Here is a 12,011-nt window from a genome sequence, read left to right as displayed (position 1 = left end):
AAATCCAGAAAGTCAGCTGCCTTCCTTATAACTGAATGGTATGAGGCCACCTCCTGAGAAGAAAGAGCTTTGGGAGAAGAGAGCTCCCATTCTGGTGATGTGTCTAGACCACTAGCTTCTTGAAACCCTTCAAAATCATCCAAGAGATCCAGTATCTCTCCTTCCTCAGTTTGCTCCTGCTGCTCCTGGAATTCCTCCTCCTCCAGAAGACTCTCAGCCTTGAGCCTTCCTCCTCGATCGCATATTAGGAATCGGTGTCGGCGGTGCCAGACGCGGCACTGGTGACCTTGGAGCCAGGGTCAAAGGAGGCCCTTCAGGAGCGGCTGGCCAGACGAGGCGCCGGAGAATAGTCCATTCTACCCTCCTGGGACGGAATCAGCATGGAGTACCTCGGCATCAGGAGAGGCCAAGATGAAGTCATTGGCATAAAAGTAATGAAGGGTGCCTGGGCATAATGTTGGTGAACGCCAAAATTAAAGGAAAGCAGTCCCACGGGGCCACCAGGCATGCCGGATGGGTTAACTGACCTGGCAAACAGGTCATACATTTCAGTTAGAAAATGCCAGGGAACCGCACCTGGAGCTGGGAAAGGTGGGTACGGATCCAGAACCGCCTGATCTGGAACAGGCAGAGGTTGTAAGGTGGGTTCTGGCTGCAGCGCCAGAGACACTGGAGCCAGGATAGGAGAGGCCGGAGGTGAAGGAGGCGCTTCCCTGGGCGCAGGAGAATCCCTCGGCATCAGACAATGTGCCGGAGTCACCTGCGGTGAAAGAGAAGGCGAGACGTCATCCCTCCTATGACGTCACTGGACCAGGGACACAGACTACAGCAACTTGTCCTTCGAAGCGTGACGCTTGGGCCCATGACAACAATTCTTCTTGTGTGTTTTGGACGGCCTCAAGGTGAATGGAGTGGTGACTTTGACCTCGACTTTGTCCTCTTCTCCTTCTTCACCCGAGCCATAAACACCTTTGCTTCTCTCTCTTTGAGGGCCTTTGGATTCATCCTACAACACGAAGAGCATCCCTAGACGTCGTGGTCAGACGACAGGAACTAAAGGCAATCTTTGTGGGGGTCCATGACAGACATATGGCCCCCACATTCCCTACAGAGTTTAAATCCAGGCTTCTTTTGAGTAGTCATCAAACAGAAACAGTTTTCAGACAACTGTAACAATGTAGACTACAAAGAAATGGAGAGTCCTCGAAAAACCGTTACGCATCAACGGCGCGGAAATAGGGAAATGACATCACCACGCCGACGAGGTCTTATGAATCCAATGATGTCAAGCGGAGTCGCATGCGGAGCCGTTCCATTGTGATATCCTCGTCGATGTGGGGGAGCTCTGAAAAAAGTTTCTGTGGAATTCTGCGCAGGGGGTAATTCAAAAGGTGAGGAATGGACAGGCAGATGTCTCCATCAGAAGCATATGCTGCAAATCAGCACCCACGCAGGTGCAACATGGACAATTGGCATCCACTCTATACAAGAAAAACCCTGTGCAACACTGTAGGAGCTTGATCCGGGCATTGTTTGGCACATATATAGGTCCCTCTCGTAAGGCATCCAACTCCTTTTCAGCGCAGGGGCACGATAAGTCCACTTCCTAGCGCTGCTGCAAAGTGTGGAGCTGTGAATTAGTGTGGGAGCGAAGGGATTCCGCAAGCCAGCATATGAGGTGTCTGCCCCGCATTATTTGTAAGTATTGGATCGTGAGATGGGTTGGCAGCTCAGTGTTCATGTCACCCCAGTGGTTTCCAAGTGTAGTGATCAGCAAGTTATAGAACAAAAGTGAACCGGTGGTAGGCCATTCTCTTCTATCAACGTCTCGAACAAAGTCGCTATACAGGTCTCCATGTGTGTGTAAGCCCCCAGCATGCCATGCTGTCAATTCTGCTGGCGTTGTTGGTCCAGTAGCCCAAAGTGTACCCAGCAATGCCAACCCTGGTGCATAGAGGAGCACATGCTTGGTGATTTGCATGCATCTACGATAGCGTTCTGTCAAGAATTCCTGTCATGCGAGGGGAGGAAAACGGTAACCAGCGAAAACGGACTACATCTCCCAGGATGCTTAGCGGTTGAGAGGTTATGTAAACAGGAGAGCTGTTACATAACTCAAGGAAAACACGCCCTTATGTAAACAGGAGAGCTGTTACATAACTCAAGGAAAACACGCCCTTATGTAAACAGGAGAGCTGTTACATAACTCAAGGAAAACACGCCCTATAAAGGGAGGAACCGGGAGGTACAACGCTGTCGGATATTGTTTACACCGACGTACCTGCTTAGTGAAGAGCAGTGTTCCGGAGTGGTGCTCCAGTAAGGCAAGAACGGTGGTAGGTCGAGTCGTTACTCCCTGGGCCGTGTCTTGCCCCATCGTCACCTGTGAAGGACCCGGAAGCTCTACCGGATAACCATTGAGCTTCGCTTTTTGACTCGGCTGAGTCAAAGCGCAGTGGCGCTTTTGCTGGTTGGAGTCGTAACTCCCAGCCCGACCAGAGATACAGGCACTGCCAGCTGTAACGCACACCAGGAGGTGTTTACCGCGTTACAGACTCTGAAGTCCACGGGATCGATCGAGCGGCTGCTCTCGGTTCAGTCTTCTTTGCTTGTGATTGGTGTATCGGTGACGCATCACCAGGAGGTGACTCCGCGTCCCGGTGCAGTCTGAGGAAGAGGTTGAGCGGCTGCTCCCTTCAGGTAGAGACCCCGGCTGGGTGTTTCCCTGACTCCTCGATTCTCCCCAACACTCTTCGTGCCCCTCACAGCCTACCGATTGGCATTGTCGGCCATTTCATTTCTGCCCTCTGTTGGCATACGCCGGGATCGGCGTATATGCAGAGGACGGTTAGGACCATCCGTGCTGTGGGCTGGTAACGTACTTAGCCTGGAGGATTCCAGTGACTATAACCTTTGTTTATTCCTTGTATTATTTTTGCCTTCATTAAAATAACTGAACCTTCACAAGTGGTTGCGTTCTCATTATCGTGTCTGTTAAACGATCCTGAGACGTTCGGGGCGTTACAAAATATCCGACCTTAATAACACTAACTGTCTCCCGGTCGATAACAGACATGGCAACACTTGATGATGTGCTGGCTGCTTTAGCGACCGTGCAAATTGAATTGGCTGCCTCCAGGCAAGAAACAGCCGATGTAAAAGCCAGACTGGATGCTATCCACTTGGACCCGCTCACGCCCAGCACCTCCCTCACGAACCAGACCCCTGCGGTAGTAGTGGAAATGCCGGTAGCCGTCCCCTTGGCAACACCAGAGAGGTACAGTGGGGATCCTAACACAGTGCAGGTATTCCTCACACAAGTGGCGCTACATTTATCGTGCAAACCAAGGGCGTTCCCCACGAGTCAGGCTCGTGTGGCTTTCCTTATATCCTATTTGGCTGGAAACGCGGCACAATGGGCCGTACCTCTGGTGAGCAGGGACGACCCCATCTTATGTGATTGGGGTGCTTTTCGCGAGGAATTCCTGAAGGTCTTCGACAGAAGGGCTGACTCGTACACGGCGGACCGTGAAATGCTTGAGTTGAGACAGGGATCCAACGACCTGGTGCAGTATCTCAATGCGTTCCGAAGGCTGGTTGCGGAAACCAAGTGGCCTGTTGCTAAACAGACGGCGCTCTTCCATCACGGGCTGTGCGATGAGCTCAAGGACGCCGTGGCTCATATTGACCCACAACCCAAGACATGTGAGGGCCTTATCAACCTGGTATTACGGCTGGAACATAGGCTAAGTGAAAGAAAGGGGGATCATGGGAGAAAAGGAAAATCCCTTCCATCCTATGTGACAGTGGGAAGTCCTGAAACTGCCACCGCATCCAAGGGAGAACCCATGGACATCGGCGCAATACGAGCGAGCCTCACAGCCACGGAGAAAGAGTCACGCCGTAAACAAGGATTGTGCCTATATTGTGGCAAAAAAGGCCACTACGTACGTGAATGCCCTGCCAAACCGAAGACGTCACGTTATCGGGCCAACCGGTCGGTAAAAGCCGTGGTGGACGTACCGGCGGAAAACTAGAGGACTCCCAGACCAAAGAAGGGGCATCTCGGAGTCACTCATCCATCCCTTCACTTTCCAACTCGGTCACTAAGGGACAACGACACCTGTTTCTCACGGTGCACGTGGGAGTGCATGACTAGTGGATACCCGTTGTGGCCATGGTGGATTCAGGGGCCACTGGCATGTTTATGGACCACAACGAGGCATGCAGGCTAGGGCTAGTGCTTCTTCCCAAAGCTGTACCAGAAGATATCTATGCTGTAGACGGAAGGCGATTGGTGACGGGGCCCATCGGGCAGCACACGGGGGTCCTTCCGATGAGATGTGGGAGGAACCATTTGGAACAAATCGATTTTAACATCATCCGAGCGCCCCAATATGGCGTCATATTGGGATTGCCGTGGCTACAGAAACACAACCCCTCTGTGGATTGGCCAACACATCGCATCGAACTGACGTCACCGTATTGCATCCTGCATTGTGGAATAAGAACGGAATCCCTTGACGCAGATGAGAGCGGGAGTCAGACGGTGGCTACAGCGGCAGAAAAAGATGTGGCTCTCCCCCAGGCTTATCACAGTTTTGAGGATGTATTTGATGAGGTGAAGGCGGAAGTGCTACCACCACATAGACAGTTTGACTGCCAGATCGACCTGGTGCCGGGGGCCAGCGTCCCCAGCGGCAGGCTGTATGCCCTGACGGAGCCTGAAAACGTGCATCTCCGGGGGTACCTGGATAAACTCCTCAAGCTAGGATTCATCCGCCCGTCCAAGTCTCCGGCCGCCTCGCCACTCTTCTTCATACCGAAGGCTAATGGGGAGCTGAGAGCCTGTGTGGACTTTAGGGCATTGAATGCGATAACCGTAAAGAATCGGTACCCCTTGCCTCTCATCAGTGTACTTCTGGAACAGGTCAAGAAAGCTCGTATCTACACCAAGTTGGATTTGAAAGGGGCATACCATCTGGTACGCATGAGGGACGGAGACGAGTGGAAGACCGCCTTTAAGACCAGGTTCGGCCTTTTTGAGTACCTCGTCATGCCGTTCGGTCTGTGCAACGCCCCGGCAGCCTTTCAGTACTTTTTGAATGAGGTATTCAGAGAGGAGTTGGATATCTACGTGGTCGTATATATCGACGACATCCTCATCTATTCGTCCAGTGTGGAGGAGCACGTACACCACGTCAAAGCTGTGCTCCAAAAGCGGAGGGAAAACATGCTGTTTTGTAAACTCAGCAAGTGTGACTTCCACGTCACATCCGTGGAATTCCTCGGAGTGATGCTGAGTCCAGAGGGACAGGAGATGGCAGAACGAAAGATCAAGGCGGTGAAAGAATGGCCGGTGCCCCAAAGCGTGAAGGACGTCCAAAGTTTCATTGGCTTCGCCAACTTTTACAGGCGGTTTATAGATGGATTTTCAGGATTGGTGGCCCCAATCACACAGCTACTGAGGAAGTCCAAGGAGTTTGTCTGGTCCCCTGAAGCGAACACAGCCTTTGAGGCCCTGAAAAGCGCCTTTGGTAAGGCGCCGGTGTTGGCTCACCCCGATCCGGATCTCCCCTACGTGGTGGAAGCGGACGCATCGGATGTGGCGCTGGGGGCTATCTTGTCCCAACGCAACCACGACACAGGGGTGCTTCATCCCGTTGCATACATGTCCCGCAAACTTAACGACGCCGAACGCAACTACCATATTGCGGAGAAGGAGCTTCTCGCAATCAAGGACGCCTTCACCGAATGGAGGCATTGGTTGATGGGGGCAAGACATGTGGTATCGGTGTACACGGACCATCGGAACCTACAGTTCATGACGGCCACAAGACACCTTTCTCCCAGACAGCTGCGGTGGATGATCTTCTTTGCGGGGTTCAACTTCCGCATCACATATCGGCCGGGGACGGAAAACCGGAAGGCGGACGCCCTGTCCCGTCAATCTGCAGTTAAGGAACCATTGCCTGCGACCGAGCATTCCATCATTTCCCCGAGGATGGTATTGGGGGTTATCCAACCGGATACTTTCCTGAGGGGAATAAAGAGAGGGATCAGGTCATTCGCATGGCGGAGGTGGCTCCTCAGTCACAGAGAATGGCAGCTGAAGGACGGGATACCCCTGAAGGGCAGGTGCCTATTGATACCCACGCCTAGGCTAAGGAAACAAGCATTCATCTGGTGCCATGACTCTCCATGCGCAGGTCATTTGGGCTTTGAAAAAACGGTGGCTAGCATGGGACGGCATTTCTGGTGGCCAACCATGAGAGTGGATGTCAGGAGGTGGGGACAGGAGTGTCCTACGTGTGCTACCATGAAGGCCGACCATGGCCGAACCCAAGGGCTCTTACATCCACTTCCGACCCCGGATAGACCATGGGATAGCATATCACTGGACTTCGTGGTGGGCCTACCGGTAGACCAGGGGATGACGGCAATACTGGTGGTGGTGGATTACTTGACGAAAATGGGGCACTTCATCCCCTGCAAGAGAGTCCCTACGGCCGGGGAATTGGCGTCACTACTCCTAAAGAATGTGGTACGACTGCATGGATTACCTGGGGTGATCGTGTCGGACCGGGGGTCGCAGTTTACTGCGCAATTCTGGAAGACTTGGTGCACTGCGCTGCATGTTTAGACCGCCCTGTCCACCAGCTACCACCCTCAAACGGACGGCCAAACCGAGCGCCTGAACCAAACGCTCAAACAGTATCTGCGATGTTTTGTGGACCAGGGCAGGGAAGAATGGGTCGACTTGCTATGGGTTGCAGAGATAGCCTATAACAACGCCACTCACAGCTCCACACAGTCATCTCCGTTCTATAGCAACTATGGCCAACATCCCAGGTTCTTGCCATTTCTACATCCGTTCAGAGAGGACAGGATTCCCGCCACAGCGGACAGGGTGGCACACATAAAAGACACGTTGATGCGCTCAAGGGCTGTCCTAATAGAGGCCAAGAGAAGATACAAGGCTGCGGCAGACAGGAAGAGAAGGCCCGGGCCACTGTACCGCACTGGAGACTACGTCTGGATATCCACAAGAAACATGAGGTTTCGAAAGAACAGTGTGTTCCATCCCAAGTACATGGGCCCCTATCGAATTACCAAGTGTATGGGTCCCGTGAACGTGAAGGTGTGCTTGCCCCAGTCATTGCGGATACACCCTGTCTTTCATGTATCATTGCTCAAACCAGCACCCTCCAAGCCGTCTGGGACACCTAGGCCGGTATGCGTGGAGTCGGAGGTGGAGTATGAAGTGTCGGGCATACGGGCGTCCAAATGGCGCAGGGGGAAGCTGTGGTACCTGGTTGCGTGGAAAGGCTATGGCCCGGAGGAGCAGTCATGGGAACCGGCTGAAGGGGTTCATGCTCCGCGCTTGGTCTCCTTGTTCCATCGGCGTTTTCCTGCCAGCGCTGGACCCGTGGGGAGCCGCTGAGAGGGAGGATGTACTGTCAAGAATTCCTGTCATGCGAGGGGAGGAAAACGGTAACCAGCGAAAACGGACTACATCTCCCAGGATGCTTAGCGGTTGAGAGGTTATGTAAACAGGAGAGCTGTTACATAACTCAAGGAAAACACGCCCTTATGTAAACAGGAGAGCTGTTACATAACTCAAGGAAAACATGCCCTATAAAGGGAGGAACCGGGAGGTACAACGCTGTCGGATATTGTTTACACCGACGTACCTGCTTAGTGAAGAGCAGTGTTCCGGAGTGGTGCTCCAGTAAGGCAAGAACGGTGGTAGGTCGAGTCGTTACTCCCTGGGCCGTGTCTTGCCCCATCGTCACCTGTGAAGGACCCGGAAGCTCTACCGGATAACCATTGAGCTTCGCTTTTTGACTCGGCTGAGTCAAAGCGCAGTGGCGCTTTTGCTGGTTGGAGTCGTAACTCCCAGCCCGACCAGAGATACAGGGACTGCCAGCTGTAACGCACACCAGGAGGTGTTTGCCGCGTTACAGACTCGGAAGTCCACGGGATCGATCGAGCGGCTGCTCTCGGTTCAGTCTTCTTTGCTTGTGATTGGGGTATCGGTGACGCATCACCAGGAGGTGACTCCGCGTCCCGGTGCAGTCTGAGGAAGAGGTTGAGCGGCTGCTCCCTTCAGGTAGAGACCCCGGCTGGGTGTTTCCCTGACTCCTCGATTCTCCCCAACACTCTTCGTGCCCCTCACAGCCTACCGATTGGCATTGTCGGCCATTTCATTTCTGCCCTCTGTTGGCATACGCCGGGATCGGCGTATATGCAGAGGACGGTTAGGACCATCCGTGCTGTGGGCTGGTAACGTACTTAGCCTGGAGGATTCCAGTGACTATAACCTTTGTTTATTCCTTGTATTATTTTTGCCTTCATTAAAATAACTAAACCTTCACAAGTGGTTGCGTTCTCATTATCGTGTCTGTTAAACCATCCTGAGACGTTCAGGGCGTTACACGTTCTTGTGCCACCCCCAGTAACAGGGACTCAGGTGCCCGTTTTCTTGCTCAGGGGTGAAATAGGTGCACAATTGTGGGTAGTGTCCAACTGGGCTGGATATGGGTGTGTGACAGGTATAGACCCACCAGCCAATGAGAGAGCCACTGGGTTTGGGCAGCAAGGTAGTATTGCTCAAAATATGGGCAGCTAAGCCTCGCTTTGCTAAGGCTACTCCCTGTTGGTCAAATTTTCGGAAAAATACAACTGGGATGTAGATAGGACGAATATTAAATAAATATAGGAGGCGAGGCAGGACCACAATTTTTAATAAAGCCACCATCCCCACCAACGCTAATTGCAAGGTATGCCAGAAGGCCATCTAGACACTGAAGGATGTAACTGCTTGAGTGAAATTTCCATTCAACAGATCAGTCATCGAGTATCCTTATCCCTAGGTACTAAAATGTTTGCTTTTGCCAGTCCAGTTGCGCTCCCTCCTCGATCATGAAGCAGGGGTTGGTGGCATCCGTGAGTGAGGGAAATAACAGGATTTCACCCAAATGACTGGTAGCCCCGAGATGGCTGCAAAATGTGTCAAAGTGGAGGCAATCAGGGCAGGATTATTGTCAGTGTCCCTCAGTTACAGCTACATATCGGCATATAATCATATAATTATATTATGTGTGTCCCATCACCTAGTAGAATACCCCCTTGTGTTCCCTGGTGTCAATGCCAAGGCTAGCAGCTCAATAGCTAGAGAAAATAACAGCGGCAATAGCGGACAGCCCCGTCTCGTCCCCCTGTGGATGGGAATGACTTCTGATAGCAGGAGTCCCGTCTTGACCATGGTGATGGGATTAGTGTATTATAATGGCACCAGGCAAAGAAAGCTATTGCCTATACCATATCGGGCCAATGCAGCCAACAAGTAACTCCACTCCAGAGAGTCATAGGCCTTTTCAAAGTTTAAGACCAGACATCCTGCACAGGGCCAAGCGGAACGACCCTGAAGGAGCAGCGCAGGTTCCGGGAGGTATTGCGTATGGGGACAAACCCGTTTTGGTCTGGATGGGACCAGGGGCACTAAACAATCAGCGAGTATTTTTGCCAGCACCTTATAATCAGTGTTGAGCAAGGTCATTGGTCTATCAGAGCAAATGAGTTATGGGTCTTTCTAAGGTTTAGGTAGGGAGATGACCGTCATCGCTCTCTGAGAGTCCAAGGGTTTCTTTGTACATAGTCAACAACTGTGGGGCTAGTTAAGATGCATATGCCTTGTAAAGCTCTGCCGGTAGACCATCAGGTCCCAGGGCTTTACCATTAGCCAGTGCCCTAATGGCATTGTTGACTTCGCCTAATGCAACAGGTTAGTCCAATTCTGTTCGCTCCTCTATGGTAAAGCAAGGTATAAGACATTCAGCAAAGAAGGAAGCATGTGGGTCAGCGTTTATTTCACAACAGACTGGTACACTCTGGTATAGTGCTGTGTCAGCTCTCCATAAATAGTGTGCTGGGTATAAAGGAGGGAGCCTGTGTCCGAGCGCAATACCATTATGGGCCTTTAACTTTTTTCCTGGTGGATAAGCCACGCTAAGAGTTGTCCTGCTCCTTCCGCTGTGGCATGTGTGCACGCCAAATGTGCAGCACAGTTAAGGCAGAGCATCCTTTTCAATAGTGTGATATGCTTGTGACTTACCTCTGCTAGGACCCCTAAACCACTGGGATCGCCAGCAACCTGGTTCTCCATATCCAGGAGTGTGTGCTCTAACTTAGAGATGTCTCTAGTAAGGGACTGCCTCAACAGATATCTAAGTACATCATATAGACATAGGAGATAGCTTCGAAGTAAAGAGCAGGGTTTACAGTATGTCTGACGAGTACAGCACTGCTTCAAGGCAGAGGTTGCTAAAATGCTGGATTTGGACGTGATTGAGTATTTCCATAGTCTTTGGGCTAGTTTAGTAGTATTGGTGCCCAAGCAAGGATCCACAGACTTGTGCTGTTGTGTGGACTACCAGTGAGCTAGTGGATTGGCTGGGTGCTGCTGGCTACTTTAGAACCTTTGATCTGAACTATGGCTATTGACAGATTGCATTAATAACTAGTACCATAAAGAAGAGTGCATTGTCAACACCGGAGGGCTTGTACCAGTTTAATGTCATGCCCTTTGGGCTCATGAATGCTTATGCCACTGAAATTACCATGGGCACAGGGCAGATTGAGACTGCCAGATATATTAATATACAATGTTGCAGCACAGCAGCCACATACCATATATTGGTATGATGATCAGGATAACTGGGGGAAGACACTAATAGCGGACACCTATTCACAATATACACTGAAAGAAGCAGTGATGGTGGATTCCACCATATTTGGGAAACAGGCATATGTAATACTACAGGTGGTAACATTGTGGCATAAACAGTGTAGAGAGCACCATTCACTCCAGGGTTACCCCTTTGGATTATATGACCATTTAAGAACATTAACAACAAGATTGTGGCATGGGAATGGCAAAATGGGGGTTGTGAAATGGTAGGTGAACTCTATAGTAATAATAAGCTTATTAGGTTTGAGGCAGAAGGGATCTTTGCCATTGGCAGGGATCAATTCCTACGGTAATCCAACATAACAAAAGTAGCTAAGGAGTTCTTGCTCAGAACATTTATTTATGCAAAACTGGGGAAGTTTATAACACTTTCATCTGTTATACTTTCTATAACACACTGCCTACAAGGAAGAAGGCTTGGTACTGGACTGGAAGTATGAAAATCATAATGCTACATAAACAGTCACATTCCATATCAGCTACTTACTACAGAAGAGGTGCTTTAATAAACAGGCACTGTGTATTTCGCAACTTAACATCTTGCAGAGCACTGGAAGTGTTGCATTCAGTTCTAAATCTTTAGGTGGCTTCCATTATAACACATTCATAAATGTATCTAATACTCACCATCACTGAATGTACTATGTTCCAGTAGGAATTCATGGCCTTCACTCCACTGTCTCTCCAACAGTTGCTCAAGACTCATGTTGTCTTGGATGCTGCTCTTTGACAAGTGTGTAAATGTCTGGTCATAGGACATCTGCCTGTTGACTCCAGAAGTTCTCATGGAGACTGGATGACTTAAATAAAAATAGGACACACTAAAAATCTGTTCTAAAACAGCACTAAGAAATATGCATACATTCTGATTAATGTCGGCAAATATGCACACTGTCACCCAAATATCACCACTCCGCTTATTCTATCAGAAACACTGGAAAATCCAACATACGTAAGTGCATTTAGATGTAGGTTTAGATGTATATGTTCATTGTTGTTATGGCTGTATGTTGTCTGAGTTGTTTTAATGCACTAACAGAAAACACACAGTGACATTTATACACACACAGCAATACCCAAATCCACATACACAGGCAAGACACATACAAACAGATACGCACCCACACAACAGCCATGCAGACAAGGAGGGGATGATGATGGACATATAGGGAGGTGTAAGTAGATGAGTGTGGAAGGGTGGGTGAATGTATTAATGGAAAGAAAAACAGATGGAAGTGTGTGAGTAAAAGAGTTTATA

The 12,011-nt window shown here is 50.4% G+C and overlaps 1 protein-coding gene across 1 annotated transcript in view; it reads right to left on the bottom strand.

Annotated features, from left to right (window-relative positions):
• Positions 1-12,011, bottom strand: part of LOC146825650 (protein AF-10-like) — a 1,293,306-nt gene that overhangs the window by 437,409 nt on the left and 843,886 nt on the right. Inside the window, exon 11 of the mRNA XM_085607649.1 lies at positions 11,381-11,553. Coding sequence (XP_085463775.1) covers positions 11,381-11,553 — 173 coding nt within the window. The remainder of the gene's footprint in view (positions 1-11,380; positions 11,554-12,011) is intronic.

The sequence above is a fragment of the Triturus cristatus genome, chromosome 5_2, assembly GCF_964204655.1.
Source record: "Triturus cristatus chromosome 5_2, aTriCri1.1, whole genome shotgun sequence".
Lineage (NCBI taxonomy): Eukaryota > Metazoa > Chordata > Amphibia > Caudata > Salamandridae > Triturus > Triturus cristatus.
The sequence above is the reverse complement of the archived record's forward strand: the minus strand, read 5'-3'. Positions and strand labels throughout refer to the sequence as shown.